Genomic DNA, 18,759 nt, shown 5'->3' on the forward strand with positions numbered 1-18,759 from the left:
GTGCCTGTTGTAGATTTTGAAATGAGGTCAGTGGCGTGTCCATGTGTGAATACCACTTATGAATGAATACCAGATAGGACTTAGTGTGTGTGTGTGAGTGTGTGTGAGTGTGTGAGTGAGTGTGTGTGTGTGTGTGTGTGTGTGTGTGTGTGTGTGTGTGCACACAGTTTGTGCACAGGTGAATTCGGTGCTCTCAGTCTGATCTTTTTCTTGCTTTTTGTTGTTTTGCTATATTTTCCTTTTGTTTATCTTGGGTGTTAAGCAAAACTCAAGCATAACCTTCAAAAAGCAGATGTGAAAAATAGTTTCATTATGTTGTTTACCGTTCCAGAACTGAGTCACTTTTATCCCGAAACACCTGTGGAAAATTAACACATGGATGAATTTCAGGGAATGAAATGAAATGAAGAGTGAGTCTGAGGCGTTACTGCTGGAGGAAAAAGCTACAGATGAAGACAATAAAGCTCTAAATGCTCTCATGTAATATTATATATATTGTGTTATATTATACTTAATTATGCATCTCTTGTCTGCATAGCCACAAGGTTCAGACAGCAGAATGTGACACACAGAACCAATTCCGTTATCCTGGACCGTGTTGAAGCATAATGTGGCATCGTCTCAGCTTGTTGTTCCCCCAGCGGACTCTGGACAAGCTGCTCACACACAAGTCGATCAGCCCGCTGGGAAATGGTAGCAGTTAGCCGAGCGTTTGGTGAATTGCAGTGGCACACAAAGGGCATAGTAGCTAACGCTCACCTCTGGCCTTGACCATCTGTCTCCAGGCCTCATTTAGCATAAAGGGCCGGTTACACTGCCCATTCCCACCCCTGATGACATTATGTGTAGATAATGCTAATAGATGGCACATACAGATGCTAAATAGCTCATTAAAAAGCATCATGTACCTTGTTTGCACATTTTAATGAGCAAAATGAATTATACAATACCATAAGACACAATAGGAGCTTGTGTTTGGTTGATTGAACACCCATAGTTTTGGAATCTCAATGTGTTTAGTCCAAAATGTCCACAGATCAAATTGAAAACGTGCATCTTAGCATTTGTAGCTCTGTCCCCTGTTTTCTGTTGTATCTGTTGATCTCCTGTGTGTTTGCCTTCGTCTCTATCTCAGTATTTCTCTTTGTTCCGATCACCTCCTTCCTCCCTATACTGACTTTCTCTGCCTCGCTGTGTTTTGTCCCTCACTTTGTGCCTTTTTGCTGCCAGTCAGAGCTCAGGCCCTGGAGGTGAGAGGGGGAGCAGTGATGGTTGGTAAATGATGGATAATCTCTCCTTCTGTGAGTCACGATGACATAAGAGCCTTTGAGGATGCGTCTGTAGCTGCTGCTGCCTCGTCACCTCCCTCTGTCTTGCCGTCAGAAATGAGCGGTTGATGCTGGGAGGTGTGAGCAGTCGTTTCACTCGGCTCCTTTCTCTCAGCCGTGACCCTGAACTCCATATGTTCTCCCTCTATAGGAGAGCAGGAGGACAAAGGGAACGCAGGGGACTTTGAAGGTCTTTGTTTTGGTTTGTAGACGTGGCCCGCATTCATCACAGTCGGAAAGGAAAACTTGCATCAGATTTGTGTTGATCTGATTTCTCTTAAACCTTTGAGTGTTAGTAGTCAGTGTGTCAACATGACCTCATAGGGCCTCATTCACCAACAGCTCTGGAGAAGGAATTTCCTCTTAAAGCACTCTTACACAGGTTTTCACAAAGATTCCGACAATGGGAGGGACGATGGGATTCATCTTTCAACAATTCTAAATCTAATTAGGAACATCTCATGAATCTGACTCAGACCTGTCTTAGGACCTTTCTCAAGAACAAATCAAAGAACAAATGTACACAGATATTGGTGAATGAGGCCCAACTATATGAGCCTTTAGTATTTGTCCTGATTGAAGCACTTAAGTTGTATATAAGGAAGGAATCAATATAATTCTGTTCCATTCCTCCCAATGATTCTCGGAAAAACATTCAAACATTTACGAGCCTGAATAAATCAATTCAGAATCGCATAATCAATATCTGTATACTATTCTACTTGTGCCAATTTCAATCACATTATGTGGAATACATTTTAAAAAATCAATAAATTGCTTAAATCAGAATATAACTTAACATTTACAGTGCATATTAATAATAATCATGTATTTACCAGGGTTTACTGCAAACAGTCTCAAATGACAGGATCCATCACAATTTAACCAAAAGATGAAAGAAATCACAGAAGGACGTTATTCCTTTATTGTTATTTAGAAATTTCAATTAAACTAAACAAGACAAACTCCCTTCCTATTCATAAAGGTGCCCTTGTTTAATACAGCTGTGATGAATGAGGCTCCCATTCATGTTCATTCAGCATTGAGCCCCACAGCTCCAGCACAAAGCTCATCAACATGATAACCTTGAGTGTGTTGTTATGTCAGACGGACCATAAATCCTCTTACGTAACAGCGATGTGCAGGCCAGCAGCTCAGGCCTCTTATGAGCGATTACAGCCCCGCTGGTTCAGAGACACGCCGTCGCTTATCACTGTCACTGCACCGGTACAACACAGGCACACTCATGGGACACACCATGTTGAGTTATGGGACGTGTGTGTGTGTGTGTGTGTGTGAATTTGACTTTGATCTCTTACGGATGAAGTTCCAACTCATCCATGCCCTGTGTGATAAGGCTGAGTAAACAAAGCCGGAGCACAATCAGATAAGCTTGTTATAGTTTCGCTACAATTCTTTCCTGACATTTTAATCTGTTCTGTTTATAAGCCAATATATCTCCTCAATGAAATTCCTTCCTCCTTTAGTCTTTGTGTTTCATCTCTTTCTACAACAGTCACAACTGCACGCACCAGTGATGTGTGTAATGAAGTCCCCTTGTCCTGATCCCCCTTTGCTGCAGCAGTGATAGCAGTCTCAGAGGATCCCCAGGCTGTCTTTACATGCCTGGTGCAGAGGTCTAGTGCAGACTCCCTCAGGCACACTGCAGAGATCCAAATGGTCTTAGACTGTGGGCCGAGTTGCCAAGGGACATCTCCTAATGCACAGCTCCTACAGGGGCGGGATCTGACCAGTTTATTCATGTGGATGTGTAGCGATCAGATTCAGGAACCAGTGACAGTCATGGCAGATGTGGAGTCCCTGTTTCACCCAGGTACAGGTAGCAACTGGAGATGTGTTGAGGTTTCTCTTGTGGCCCGATGAATATTTAAATCAAGACCTCATTGACTTAAGTATGATAGTGCATCTCTTTGGGGCGACGTCGTCTTTGCCCGTAGGAAATGCGCATATTGACAGGAAGCAGTGGATAAGGTTCTGCTTTGTTTCTATGTTGACGATCGTTTGGTGTCAAGGCTTCAGACGAGGAGGCAGCGTCTCTTTATCATGACCTCGTCTCTGTCTGTGCTAAAGGTGGGTAAGCAACAGACGGCTGTCGGACCTGAAAGCCACAGAACTAAGGACATGAAATGTTCAAAGCAAGACATGAGATCACAGCTGGCTCAGAGTCCATACTTCCCTGCATAACCATTAACAAAGGTGTCAGTTGGCTCATCTATTATAACCAACAGCGTTCCATTGATTAAACTGAAGAGGCCCTCATGGCCGTGGGAATCCAGGTAAAGGAAACTAGAAGAATGACTTAGCAGAACAAGCAAATCTTAGATTAGATGCTAGCAGAAGAAGGAGAGGGATGTCAGATGTTTGGAGAATTATGTGGCACTTCTATCCAAGATAACACTGATGCCCCCCAATGGAATGTTCTCCATAGCCATGTCCAAACTTAGAGTGTTAGGATAGGAATTAAAAGATATTGCTGGCCGGGAGGGGAAGTCAGGTGATCGGATAGATATAAAGCTCGGAACGTGAGACGCCAGCTTGGCCAAAATAGGAATAACCGCATTATTAGTTTGAGTTATATTCACTCTATTGTTCATAACCCTTCTGAGACGTGTTCTTACAAAGACGCTCGGCAAACCAGATGAACCTGATGGCAGTGGCAAGAGATTCAGCTAAATCAAGCACAAAGTGTGATCGCCCATAATGAATTAAGTGTGAGAGTGTTTAAGGGGGGGTGTGAGGGAATAGTCCTGCATTTTTTGCCCTTATTTGCATTCATTGTCCTTTTAAGGGTCCAGAAACCCCTAAAGGAGGTAAATTTATGATGGGAAATATGTCATTATCTTGGAATATTGATGCCTGAGGGTTGTCTCGTCTCGTCTATGTATCTCGTCTATGCCCGACTCAGAACAGTGACACAACAGACAGAAATGAAACGGTATACACTATTTGTTGAACAGCATCTGTTCCCTGTGCTATGGAGGGTCCAGGGCTCACAGCTGTTTATGTGAAAGGACCGAGATCTGCTGGATGCAAAGCAGCAGATCCGTTTAGAGACCAGGAAGGGAAAGATGTTGTAGGTATCAGTTTGAAAGATGAGATTTACATAGATGGATGTTTGCATGAAGCGCTCAAGCTTGTTGTCTCCAGGCGCCGGTGTAGCTCTGTGGTCACAGGCAAACAAAGCACAACATCTGCACACAAGACACAACACAGTGCAAACACACACACACACACTGCAGGAGTGTTTGTATCCCTCAGGGAGTCAGAGGAGGGAAGAGGCCGTTAGATCAGCTGCCATTAGACTGGAGTTAGTTTCAGTCTGATTGAGATATGTGTGTTTAAGAAAAACAATAATCATTACAGACTCACAAAACAAAACATTAACATGGTTAAACATGAAATACTTACAAAATATATACAGATTAGTTTTTATAGTATATTGGTTTCCTCTTCTAAACACATTGACTGTTCTTTCCCTGTGTTCTCCAATTGGCCTTCTTAAATACGGGACAAAGGTCTGAAGTCGCTTATATTGTTGTCCTTAATGCCTTCCTCCTCTGTCAGGGACATTTAAACACACATGACCTTATCAGCTTGTGCCTTCTACCCGTTTCTTTCTCTGTTTCTCTCTCTGTCTCTGTTTCTCTCTCTGTCTCTGTTTCTCTCTCTGTTTCTCTCTCTGTCTCTCTCTCTTTCTCTGTTTCTCTCTCTGTCTCTGTTTCTCTCTCTGTTTCTCTCTCTGTCTCTCTCTCTTTCTCTGTTTCTCTCTCTGTCTCTGTTTCTCTCTCTGTTTCTCTCTCTGTCTCTCTCTCTTTCTCTGTTTCTCTCTCTGTCTCTGTTTCTCTGTCTCTGTCTCTTTCTCTGTTTCTCTCTCTCTCTCTCTCTCTCTCTCTCTCTCTCTCTGTTTCTCTCTCTGTTTATCTCTCTGTCTCTGTCTCTCTCTCTCCGTCTCTGTCTCTGTCTCTGTCGCTCTTCCAAGCTTCTGTCTCTTTCCTTTCTGAGCGTTCATCTCCAAACCTCTGGCTCCATCACTGTCCTCCTGGGTTTTGTGCAGCTTGGAGCTGGAGGGCGCCCCCCCCCATACACTCAGGTAGCTGTTTGATATGCTAAGCTCCTGCCTGCTTGGAGGCAACACAATGAACAGGCGCACCAGTTTAAATGGAGTATAGTCACCTTCCTTAAAAAGGGCCTTTTCAACACCAATACATAGCTCACTAGCATCACCATGGAGACAAGAGGGTATTTAAGCCCAACCAATCTAACGCCCCGACACTTCTGCCCTCCTCTCTTTGTGATTATACGCGGTCATTTATGTTGCTTGTCAGCGAGCCGAGCTTAAATGCTTCTAACCTCATTGTCTCCCCAGCTGCTCTCTTCAATCACAAACGTACTCTACACACACATTAGCACCAAACTACTGCCACCAACATTCAGCTGGAGACGACAACAACAACACCTTTACTCAGGAACACTGGAACTTAAGGCTCCTCAGTCACAAAACACATTATTATTGCTGTGGACATCGTCAAGATCGTTTGAAATACAATCCTCATGAGCTGTAGTAAAATGAAAACAGTGAAATGACTGAACAGCATTCTGAACTGGCACAAAGTCGCTGCACAAGGAACTGTTGTGTGTGTCAGCTGTTCTCCAGGCAGCTGTGTGTCTGTAATGAGGCGGTGATGTTGAAGTGCCTAACGGGGCCGACCCTCTATTAGAGCAACCAGGTGCATCTGTCTGTTACTCACCGCCTCACTGGCATCACTACGTCTATGAGGGGCTGTGAGAGTTCATCTGGGTTCAGCTCAGTGTCCTCACAGCAAGCAAGAGGCTGCAAACACTCACTCGAAGGAATTAGAAGTATCATGCAAAGCAGCAGATTCTGTGTTAATGCAGGAGAAGCACACAGATGTAAATCGTCCATATATTTTCCATAACAAAGACATCATTGTACTCATAAGTTCAAGTATGCACGGTTGCTTGGACTCATAAACATACTGTATGGATACACACACACACACACACACACACACATACACACACACACACACACACACACACACACACACACACACACACACACACACACATGCTCTCAACACAAAAGCAAAACATACACCAGTCACCGTCAGAGCTTAGAGAACTGGATTGGAAAGAGTAGAATATGATAGAATTGTTTATTAGAACCTCTAATGGATTCTCTGACAGCCTGATTATATGCAGCTGGATGATGTGATTGTGAGAAAGTGAATAATTACAACATGTTGAGTCGGCTGCCAACAAGAGAGAGGCTCCACGAGCAATCACAGGACCAACATGTGGGAGAGCTGCAGCAGCTGCTCCACTGGCTGAGATGTTAGGATGATCATTTCTGTATTTCAGTGGGAAATCAAGGTTGAACAGTTTAAAGGAGCTAAACAGTTTCATGCCTAAAGGTTTTGCTCTGAAGTTGCAGCAGAGTTGTTTACCCAGGCCTGCTGATGTTGTTGTCTCATTGATGTTGCACCCAGTTTAAGGTGGACAGGAGGACACACAGGGACGTACATGCGTTTCCCCTACACACCCCTCTGTCACTGTCTATCTTCATCTTGCCTATCATGCATTGGAAATTGATTTTATTACACTTATCTGCTTTTTGTTCTCCCATCTGCCCGCTCTCTCTGGCAGACAGTTCAGCATGAGCTCATCATGCTCATCATCATCATCAGGTGGAGATAAGCAGCAGCTCCTAATCTGCCCACAGTACAATCAGGTGACAGGAAGTCATCAAGTGGGGACACAAAAGCTCCACACATAACAGGACCCCCCCCCCCCCCCCCCCCCCCCCCTCTTCTCCTTCTTCTTCTTCTCACTGTTATGTTCTCTTTCCATTTACTTCTCTACACAATTTCGGTTCTTTATTTTCTTCCTCCTCCCCCCTGTCCCTGCTTCCCCCTTCTCTCTTTCTATCTCACACCCTCTCTCTCTCTCTCTCTCTCTCTCTCTCTCTCTCTCTCTCTCTCTCTCTCTCTCTCTCTCTCTCTCTCTCTCTCCTCCCCCCTCCCTCACCATGGATGGAAGAACAAAGCAGTGATTGACTGCATCACAGAGTGATGACCATGGTAGTGTCCTGCTACCGGCCAGTTGAACAGTTGAATCAGACCAACAGAGCTCAGAGTTTAATCTGAGTGCTGAGACACTGGACCACTGTGGCTTCATCACTGATTTAACCCTTTACTCTATTCACACTAACCTCCCAAAACCACAGGGAAGTGGATGAAGCCTTCATCTCAGTCTATAAGCACAGACCCCTGACATGTCAGGCTTCGAGAATCTGGCCCCACACTTAACTCAACATACACACACACACACACTGACTTACACCCTCGCCCAGGCAGCCTGCACGTGTGTGTGTGTGTGTGTGTGTGTGTGTGTGTGTGTGTGTGTGTGTGTGTGTGTGTGTGTGTGTGTGTGTGTGTGTGTGTGTGTGTGTGTGTGTGTGTGTGTGTGTGTGTGTGTGTGTGTGTGTGTGTGTGTGTGTGTGTGTGTGTGTGTGTGTGCCAGGCTCCATGCCCAGTTGTAGCAGGTGCTGCTGGAGTCTGGTGACAACAGGGTGATGTAATGTCTGCTGACCCTTCTGCTAATTTGGCTCTGAAACCATGAAGAAGAAAGAAGACTTTTTCTTTTCTTAAGTTTAGCTGAGTGGACTTTCATAGAGCTGAAATGAGAGTTTGGGAAATCCGTCACACCGAAGCCAAAACGACAGGAAAAAGCACAGATTACATTTTTCTTGTTTTTCTATGATACAAAATGTTTAAGAAGCAGAACAAAGTCATAGTTAGGAGTTCCTGCTGTACACAAAGGGAGTGAGAGGGAGAGAGAGAGAGAGAGAGAGAAGCACTCCAATGCAAATGGAAGGTTTTGCACATATTTAACTGTAACACAACAATCATTGCTCTTATATTTTGACAAAAGGACTCTGAGACCTACGTGTCTGTGTTGAAACACTGCAGGCAGGTTGCTTACACACACACACACACACACACATACACACACACTCACATGCACTCAACACAGAAGCCCAAAAATGTGTCCGTCATTGTTAGAGCTTAGAGAACAGGATTAGATAGAGAACAATACTGGATTCACTGTAAGCCTGCAGGTTTACTGATGCAGCTCCACGATCTGACCGTGATAAAGTTAAACATGCACACAACATACAGGGGGTACTTGGTTGATCCAAGTCTTCTTATTTCTCTGATGTAGAAATGCTGGCGTTCCTAAATGATGTGAAGTAGCAGGTTTCAGTGAAATGACCCCGGTCCCCTCGACCCCTCTTTCCTCCCCTTTGCCCCGCACCCTGAGATGTACGACCCTGAGTGTTCCTACCTTTCTCTCCAGCCCTCCCCTTACATCCTCCCCCTGACCTTTCACCCCATTACCCCAAACCCGAGCCTATCCTGCTCATCAAAACAACCCTCCTCTAACCTCCTCCCTCTCTGAGACGATTGGAGGAACGGTGCTCGTTGTATTGACGTACACGCACACACACACACACACACACACACACACACACACACACACACACACACACACACACAGGCTCTCTGGTTATAGTTTTGTTTAGGTACATAATGAGATAAGATGTCTAAGTTAATGATTCACAGTTGCTTAATCTATGTCTGGAGTGAGCAGATATTGATTTATGAGTTCATGTGTGCTGATCTATACTAAGCCAAGTACATTCACCCCTATAGAAGCTTAGAGCTCGCAGACAAATCGTGCTGGAGCAGGTGACGGTCCTAAACTAGGTTCCTCTGCTTTTGTTCTGGACACCCGTTCAACCTTGCTTGTTGTAGAAAACTCAAATATTTCTGAATACACAAGAAGAAGAGGCAGAGGAAGAGTACAGACACAAAGTACATTGATCCGGTGTTATTGAGCTGTTGTTGCAGCAGTGCAGGTTTGTTTTTCCGTGTTGGGAGAGAGCGGTGTGAGGTCCAGTGTGAGGGTCTGTGCCCCCCCTCCCCCCCCCCCCCTCCTATTCTACCACACCATCATTCACTCTTAATGGGGGCGCTGCTCTGGGCTGCTTGCTTTTCTCTGGGTATCCCATGACAACCAGACACTCCACGTCAAGAGGGAAGAGGAGACAAGGATCTCTAAAGAATCGGCTCAGAACATAAACTGAGAAAAGAAGAGAAAGGGGGGGAAAAAGTGTTGTTGTGTGTGTTTCTGTAATTTGAATGCATGAGTGTGTATTCATTTATATTTACAGAGGCAAAGCACAGTTACAACATTTGGAGATTGCTGATCATATGAAATGTCAAATTCAATACTTGAACAATTGCCCCATTTATGTGATGTTGGCATGTAAACCCTGAGCTGTGCATTATGACATCATGACATCGTGGCTTTGTACAGCTCCACAAGGAAGGATTGGCCGGCAAAGTCATCGTTGTTGCTATGAATATTTTAAACAATATTCCAAACTGCTACTCGATCTCTTCTGGGTGTTTGCACTCTCTCCCTCTCTCTCGCTCTCTCTCACACACACACACACACACACACACACACACACACACACACACACACACACACACACACACACACACACACACACACACACACACACACAGAGTTTGGAGAGTTTTACAGCCTGACTTGTTGATATTGTCTGTATTGTGTAAGGGATGTCCCATTGTTATTGTTTCTGTTCTCTCCATCCAAAGTAGAGAAAGCAGCTGCAGTACTTGATTTGTTCCTGCATGCCTGGAACAGGATCTATTAGGGTTGGGCTATGAGGCTTTTAGGCTTTAAGTAGTCATTTGGAGGAATGTGCTTGTTTGAAATTCTCTCCCTTTGACCAGTGAAGATCATTCTCTGTCACTGTGCTGTGAAAGCTCCAGCAGCTGGAACCTTCTCTTCTGCAGGAAAGTGCTGAGCTTGACCTAATACATTAACTGCACATCCATACTACAGTCTGATTGTCTAACAGCAGTGTGTCCCTGTGCTCAGTCAGGGGGGGGGAAACAAGGAAACCCACGCATCTGATTCATTTGCTAACATGAACTTATTGGGTTAACTAACATGTAACACTGGTTTGGGATCGAGCTCCTCCTCCAAGCTGTCAGCACCTGTGGAGCAGCGAGTCTCATCATGTTTGTGCAACGTTCTTATTCATTCAGATCGCTCACACTCTCATAGTAAACCCATCGTTGCTTAGATGTCCTGCCATGTTTTGTTTTGTCATTGATACTGTGGGCCAGATGGAGTCAGGTTCATCACAAACACACAACAACACTCTCACTCATCGTGTCGGCACATCTGGCCCTGTGTGTCTTGTTCTCATGTCCATGCTGTGCTTACTTGTCATTCATATCCATAAGCTTTTTTTGTGTGTGCATCCATTCTGACATTGCTGTGTTTCTCTCTGTGTTTGTGCCTCTGTGTGTGTGTGTCTGCATGTGCCTCACTCATAGCTTTGCACCAGTGGCTAGAAGCAGACCGCCAAGGCAGGGACCCAGATACCGCAACCACAGGTAAAATAGCTTCATACATCATCTGTCCCCTCCCTTCATAACGTACGTATGTCACCTTGTACAGTTCACTGAGGCTCCTCCTTCCTCAGCCAGCTGCTCCACACACACATGAATGATAAAGGATCAGCTCGTTTAAATTCAACAGGGGTTTTCTTTGCGGGGTATAAATGGTTGAAGCTGTCATCGATCAGCCTCGCTTATAAAAAGGTCACTTGGAAATGAATGTTAATGGGAATAATGGTTTTAAAACAATGGGGGTGGGAGATTTAATCGTTTCAGTTCCAAATCCCAACTCTTCAGACTAACAGTTACACACACATTTAGCATGTTTTGCATTCAATATTGTGGATACCCAATCTAGTATAGAACCAGCTACTTATCTACTAGTTAATGTTCTCGTCTGGGTAATGCAGACGTCTGATTGGCCTCCACACATTGTAAACCTTTCCTCTCCTCTGAGTGTGGTCTCCCCTCTTGTTCGCCTCCTCTCTGTGCGTCTCTCCCTCTCCTCTCTTCCCTCTCCTCTGCTCCTTCTCCCCAGCAGATGCTCAGTATTTGGGTCAGGTTATTTGGGTCTTATCATCCAAATCAGCCTCTCTGGTCTGCCCTGGTTGTATCAGGCTATTTATACACACACACACACACACACCCCTCTTATCTAAACCCTTATGAAAGATATGCACACATTCTATTTCTCTGCCAAATAAATGTTGTTATGTATCCTGGGTGACTCCTAACTGTAGATCTGTAGAGCCGTCAGTAAAGGCACTGTAGATGGTGTTGATTGATTGAAATCATCATTTTGACAAGACCATATCTAGATTTTATGATTATGAAATAATTCAGGAATGTAAACGTCTTAATTGGAGCGTTCCACTCTCTCTCACAGCTCTGTAAACACACTCCTCAGCACAGCAACATGCCACCTTAGTGAGTGTAGTTTACCTGTGTGTGTGTGTGTGTGTGTGTGTGTGTGTGTGAGAGGATAACTACCTGTGACAGTTAAATGATGACTTTAACAAAACAGTCTGTATTTGAGGTCAGGTTTGTATAAAGTATATAAACTGCATATTATTAATTCAAACGGAGGAGGATTAGCAGCGTCTCAGTTTCAGGTCAGGCCTCCTCCGACAGATAACGATCCTGAGAGTGGAACAAACGACCAGCTGGGACGAGGAAGAGTCTCATTCAGAGATGCAGAGAGCTTTGATTGCTGTGATTTCCTACAATTGGTGCTTCAAAAATATATAAGATAATGAGTCACACACACACACACACACACACACACACACACACACACACACACAATGACCCCAAGCTATAACTGATGAGCTACTCTTCATCTTTGTCAGGCTGCAGTCACTCTGTCACTCTGGCTTTAGCAATAACCATAAACAAAGGTCAGGGTCAAGACAGTGAGTGAGTGAGTGAGTGAGTGAGCGTCCTTCTCCCTCCCTCAGCCTGTGTTCGCTCACAGTCTGCTCTCCTCACCGCCTCCTCCAGGGCAGAGAGAGGCATCAGTGTGAAGGTTTTCATTGAAGGGTGATGAGGAGGGCAGAACAAACACTGTTTATAAGGAGCTGCTGTAATTATACAGTATGCCAGAAGAAGAAAGGGCCTGAAGGTGGCAATTACTGCAGTCAGTTTGTCAGTCAGCTTATTTCAGAGGAAGTGTGGCCTTTTGTTTATATTTTAAAGGTACACGCATTTTCAGCCACGTCTGTGTTTCAGTCGCCACTCCAACAGATTCACACAGCAGACACACATATGGAGGTTAAGTCCTTTATTTGCTACCTGTCTGCCTGTCTACCTGTCTGCCTGCCTGTCTGCCTGGCTGGCTGGCTGGTGCATGTTTGAGTATGATCCCCACAACTTCCCTTTACTCACTGGGACAAATAAATGTAAACAGAGCACAATGGGTTGGAACTCTTCATATTCAAAAACTGGAAAACCCCAAATATTTCCAGTTTTTCTATGTAAAAGTGTGAATTGTGAATGAATGTCTTTTTTCTCCCGTTTCTTTACCATCAGTGTTGAAATGAATCATGAATATCTGTATATATTGATTTTACACACACTTGTTTCACCACTATGAGTCTTTTCTGTATAGACATGTTTCACTAAAGGTTGTGTGTACTTTTCCTCTTGACAAAAAGGATTTGGATTGTTGGGATTGTTGTTTCTATACTTTCACAGCTGATGTCATCATTCCCTTTTCTCTTCTTTGTCCGTCCAGGGGAGAACTTTAAGCAGAGTCCCCTGAAGAGAACGTTCAAGTCCAAAGTTCTCGCCCACTTCCCGGAAAACGTTGAGTGGAATCCCTTCGACCAGGATGCAGTCAACATGGTGAGAGGCCTCCTCCTGACAAGTGTGCTGTGTTTAGACCAGTGGTTGAATATAAACAAGACTAATGAGTTCAACAATATTGCCAGCAGTGCATGGGAAATGTGTTTGAGATCATTTATAGGGAAACAGAGCAGACAGAAACATTGAAAGAATCCTCTGAGATCTGCTCTGCTCTGAACCCAAGGTTTCTAATAAGAAGTAAATAAATAATCAATAAGATGGCCGTGCTGTCACAAACAGAATGATTCAGATCCAGATTCCCTGTTCTGTGTGTGTGTGTGTGTGTGTGTGTGTGTGTGTGTGTCAGTAGGAGCTAAGCTGTGCTCATTAGGTCAGGGTGCCTCTCTTTCCACCTGCCCTGGTGTCCACACTGCTGAATTATTCAGCTGGGCTTCTTGGCTTACATCGGCATGGAAACTGGCCATTACGCAGCAATGCGGCGTCTTAAACCCAATACCAAGCTGATTGTGAGCTTACACTGGTGACGGCAGAAACATAATCTCTCTCTGTGGCTCTCAGACCTTTTCTCTTTACTTTTTTGATGACCTTGCTGCTCTTCGTCCTGTCATCACATCCTCCTCCTCCTCATCCTCCTCCTCATAACACCATCACCTGCTCTTCTCTCCTCAAAAAGAGTTCCCTACAAGCTTTTCATTGTCCTCCTAATAACAAAGCTAACCTCATCACATGGCTTCAGGAGGAGAAGCTTTTAGATTTAGCACCAAATCACAACAAACGTGATCTCAAGCCACTTAATAGATGAAGCATTCAAAGAGACCCAACATCTCTCCATGAGCAAGCACTTGGCAACAGCAGCAAGACAAACCTCCCCTTTAACGGTGAGACACCTCAAGCAGAACCGGGCGGTAGGGATCTGCCTCCAGAGAGAAAGAGAGAGGAGAGATAGAGACAGGTGGAGAGACACAGCAACAACGGCGATAATAATGGAAGTATGACTAATGATAATAACAGAGGAATGCATGAGTTTGGAGCGGGGCAGGGTCTTCATCTCTACAGGACAGACTTCCAGAACCTGTGAGCACAGAAAACTCTGGGGAGGAAGATAAGTTGGTAAAAAGCATTAATGGTACATGGATACGCACAGATACAGAGGGGAGGAGGAGAGAGGAGCATCATGGGAAGTAGTCTAGGTCTATAGCAGCATAACTAGGTGCTTGGGTAAAGTTAAAGACATGTTGCTGTCAGAAGATGGTTAAACCCAGATGTGAGACATTATTACTTTTTGTTTGTATCTTTGTACATTAATCTAGACGTGATGATGAGCTGCTGCATGCTCTGACTCACACCTGTTGTTGTCGTCCTGTGCTCCTCCAGCTGTGCATGCCTAAGGGCCTGTCCTTCAGGACCCAGGCAGACCAGTGTGAACCCCAGTTCCACTCCTTCATCATCACAAAGGAGGACGGCTCTCGGACGTACGGCTTTGTTCACACGTTTTACGAGGAGGTGACAAACCGGCAGATCTGCTCGGCCATGCAGACCCTCTACCAGATGCACAATGCAGACAACGCCTCTGCCGACCCGCCATCCTCCTCTTCCTCATCCAGCATGGACTCTCTGGCCAGCAGCTTAGACGAGGCCGACTCCCCCACGTCTCCCTCCTCTCTGCCCTGCAGGACGGCCGGTTATGACTCATCACGGGACACCTTGTATGTGTCCAAGGCCTTGTGTCTGATCACGCCGATGCCTTTCATGCACGCCTGCCGCAACTTCCTGTCCCAGCTTCACAGCGCCATCACAGCTGCCACGCCCCCCCCACTACCTTTGGAGAGCTACATTCACAACATCCTGTACGAAGTGCCTCTGCCTTCTCCGGGCCGGTCGCTGAAGTTTCACGGAGCGTATCGACCCATCATCTGCCAGAGGCCCAGGCTAGGGGAGCTGCCGCTGGCCGACTTCCCCCTGGGAGAGGCCTTCAGCATGCTGGGAGTGGAGAACTTGGTCCAGGTGTTCACCTGCATCATGCTGGAGATGCAAATCCTTCTCTACTCACAGGGTAAGAAGGACTACACCTGCTGTGCTGCTGTGAATAAAGTCAGAATCTCAGGTAGTCGCAGGTAAAACAGAAAATATGATTGGTGAATACGAATGAGAGAGCAGCAGAAGCGTTATGGTTCAGCAGTTCAATCAGTTACACCATGACAGACAAAGGCATCATCTGACTCATAACCCCTACATGTCTGCACAGAGAGCACGAGATGGAACAACATGTCGGGTTAGAGGAGCGTCACTGTGCTGCCTTTTCATCTCAGCACAACATAATCACCTGCTACTGACGTCAACACTAAGCCAGGGATCACTGACCTTAATCAAGTGTCTTTGAAATAGCAGAGGCAACACACACACACAAACACACACACACACACAAACACAAACATACAGAGTGATAAAGAATCCATCAGATCATAACTCCTATTGTTTTTTTCTCCCTATTTAACTCTGAGATTTGAACTTAAATGATTGAAGCTTCTCTTGTATGTATGTGTGTTGACAGGCACAGTCTTATAAGACAACTGCCAAGTGATTGGTCAGAAGGGTCTGGGAAGTTAACCCAAGTTAACCTGGTCAAAGTTTTATTCTACCCAGGAAAAAAAGAAAATAAGCTTCACATACTGAAAGTGAAAAGCCCAAAATGTTCACGTTGATCCTCTGTTTCTTCCAGACTACCAGCGGTTGATGGTGGTGGCTGAGGGCATCACCACGCTGCTCTTCCCCTTCCAGTGGCAGCACGTCTATGTTCCCATCCTGCCAGCCTCCCTCCTTCATTTCCTGGACGCCCCCGTCCCGTACCTGATGGGTCTGCAGTCCAAGGACGGCACCGACCGCTCCAAACTGGAGCTTCCTCAGGAGGTAGGGTCGGGACTAGTGACACTCCAAGTGACAACGCTCAGAAACCTTTGTAGTGTCACTATGATGAGGTTTTGAATGGTTTATAGGAGTTATAGAGGTTTGCGTAGATTGTTTTAATCCTGTTTGACGGTGTGATGCTAACTCCATTATATCAGATTTAGTGTGATCTCCCACTGTAATCTGCTGTTATCAATCACACACTGACCCACATTTGTTGTTCTCTATATCACACACACACATACACACACACACACACACACACACACAGCTGCAACTGTCGACAGCCTTGGATCCACTTTCATTTCCTGTCAGTGATGTTACACTTTGACTCTGACTTGCTTGCATCTTCTCTCTCAGGCCAATCTGTGTTTCGTGGACATTGATAACCGTTACATCGAGCTTCCAGAGGATTTCCCTCAGTTTCCCAATAAGACCCAGTTCATCCAGGAGCTCAGCGATGTTCTGCGTCAGTATGGCGTTTCGCCCAACGGAGGTCGTTCCCCTCAGTCCCCCTCCGGCCCCCGTGTCAGCCCCAGTGTGACCACTTACACCTCAGGCCAGGAGCCGAAGGTGAGCGACCTCAGGGAGCTGGAGGACGACGGGCGGAACGGAAACCTACAAGGAGACAAGCTGGACGTGCTGGAGCTGCTGCAGGGGAACGCCACTTTGGAAAGACTACAAGCGCTGGCCAAACGCACCGGAGTGACCGTGGCCCGCGTGGACGCCCTGCGGGCCACGGTCAAAGGTCAAGGCGCCGCGGGTCTCGGGAAGCGCACCGCCGCTGAAGACGAAGAGCTTAGGAACGCCACGCTGAGTGTGCAGCTCAGGGAAGTGTTCGCCAACCGCTTCACCACCATGTTTGCGGACTACGAAGCCTTCGTCATCCAGAGCGCCCCGGACCTGGAGTCCTGGCTCACCAACAGGGAGCAGATGCACAACTTTGACAAGGTGAGAGAATAACACAAATGCACCTTGACTGGGCAGAGCTCAGTCATACACACACACAACTACAGGCCGACCCTGGAGACTTAACGATTTTACTGCTTCTCCTCTGTTCCAGGCCTCGTTCCTGTCGGACCAGCCGGAGCCCTACCTGCCCTTCCTCTCACACTTCATAGAGACGCAGATGTTCGCCACCTTCATAGATAACAAGATCATGTCCCAGTGGGAGGAGAAGGAGCCGCTCCTCAGCGTCTTCGATGCCCGCGTTGATAAAGCTCGTCTCTACAACGTCCGGGCTCCCAACCTCCGATCCTCCACCTACCAGAGGAGCAGCATCCTCAAGGAGTCAGGTGAGCTCAGAGCCAGGAGACACAGACAGCTCCTACTGAAACACACACACACACACGCACACACACACACACACACACACACACACACACACACACACACACACACACACACACACACACACACACACACACACACAGGTTCAGTCTCTTGTGCCTCCACATTTCTTCTTCCCCTCTTGTTTCTCTTTTATTGTTTTGGAAGCACAAACCTCCACTTCCTCCTCTGTCCAACTCAGCTGACTCTCCATCACACTGTCACACACACAAACTACAAGCACACACATTTCCTCTCATTGTCTTCCCATATTGATCCGCTACAGAAGTGTTTGGTCGTGTCTTTCTCCTCATTTGCTGGTTGGATTCCCTTCACTGGTCTGATTGGTGCTGAATGTGCAGCAGAGCTCAAACTCAACACTCAGATTTGTTTCTGGCCAACTGGCATGGAAGCACACATAACCCTAACTTTAACCTGCTGTGCTCCGCCTGTCTGCCTTCTACCCTCAGCCCAGTCCATCGAGCAGAGGTTGATGAAGATCGACCACACCGCAATCCACCCTCACCTGCTGGATATGAAGATTGGCCAGGGGAAATATGAGCAGGGCTTCTTCCCCAAGCTGCAGGCGGACGTGCTCAACAACGGCCCCACCAACAACAAGTGAGTTAGAGACACACACACACACACACACACAACCCTCTCTTCCAGTTTGACTTCTCATAGGATTAATTTTAGGCACACAGGAGTCATTATTTGTTTTTATTTCTGTATTTATGTGAAGGTTTTCTCACAGGACCGTGGCATCTCAGCGTAAGAAAGACCGGAGCAGACAGCAGACGGATCATCTCAACCTGTACAACGATCTGAAAGAGGTACGATCCAGCCTCCCTCAGCTAAAGTGCACCCTGCCCTCCTCTTCTTCTTTCACTCCAGTGGATCTGCATGTCTTTATGTGATCTCTGCATGTCTCATGAAGTTACATATCAGTTTGTGTTTTGTTCTGTGACTGCTCTCCGTTTCTCCTTTGGTTCAGTTTCTCCATGTGTTCTGTAGTTAATGTGCATGCTGCCTGTTCTGTTCTCTTCTTCTTCTTCTTCTTCTTCTTTCTCTTTTGCCTTCTTTGTGTCCCGTCCCGTTTGCTTGTGGGTCTGCGGGCAGGACGAGGGCCCGGTCCAGCAGAACTCCATGGCCTTTTGGGAGTGGGACAATGCGTCCCCTCCACTTATCAAGCCACCTAAAAAATCAGCCTCTGCTTCCTGCCTGGTATGTGGAGGAGCCTGACACTGACCCCTTCCTCCCTCGCTCCCTCTTCCTCCCTCGCCCCCCCCCCTTCCTGTCCTGACACTGTAGTTCCGTTCCCTCTGCATCCTAACCTCAGCCTGGTTTGT

General features: G+C 46.2%; 1 protein-coding gene across 5 annotated transcripts in view; it reads left to right on the top strand.

Annotated features, from left to right (window-relative positions):
• The window catches only part of LOC143013705 (DENN domain-containing protein 5B-like), a 31,481-nt gene that overhangs the window by 2,611 nt on the left and 10,111 nt on the right, over positions 1–18,759 (top strand). For 3 of the 5 annotated variants that reach the window (XM_076167362.1, XM_076167366.1, XM_076167363.1), the window contains exons 2-9: positions 10,811–10,870; positions 13,107–13,216; positions 14,552–15,230; positions 15,897–16,084; positions 16,442–17,032; positions 17,145–17,376; positions 17,881–18,031; positions 18,153–18,243. In XM_076167362.1, coding sequence (XP_076023477.1) covers positions 10,811–10,870; positions 13,107–13,216; positions 14,552–15,230; positions 15,897–16,084; positions 16,442–17,032; positions 17,145–17,376; positions 17,881–18,031; positions 18,153–18,243 — 2,102 coding nt within the window. The remainder of the gene's footprint in view (positions 1–10,810; positions 10,871–13,106; positions 13,217–14,551; positions 15,231–15,896; positions 16,085–16,441; positions 17,033–17,144; positions 17,377–17,880; positions 18,032–18,152; positions 18,244–18,759) is intronic. The other 2 variants (XM_076167364.1, XM_076167365.1) reach the window with 1 other exon arrangement.

The sequence above is a fragment of the Genypterus blacodes genome, unplaced genomic scaffold (assembly GCF_046128005.1).
Source record: "Genypterus blacodes isolate CSIRO-AG114 ecotype Tasmania unplaced genomic scaffold, CSIRO-AGI_Gbla_v1 ptg000158l_1, whole genome shotgun sequence".
Taxonomy (NCBI): Eukaryota; Metazoa; Chordata; class Actinopteri; order Ophidiiformes; family Ophidiidae; genus Genypterus; species Genypterus blacodes.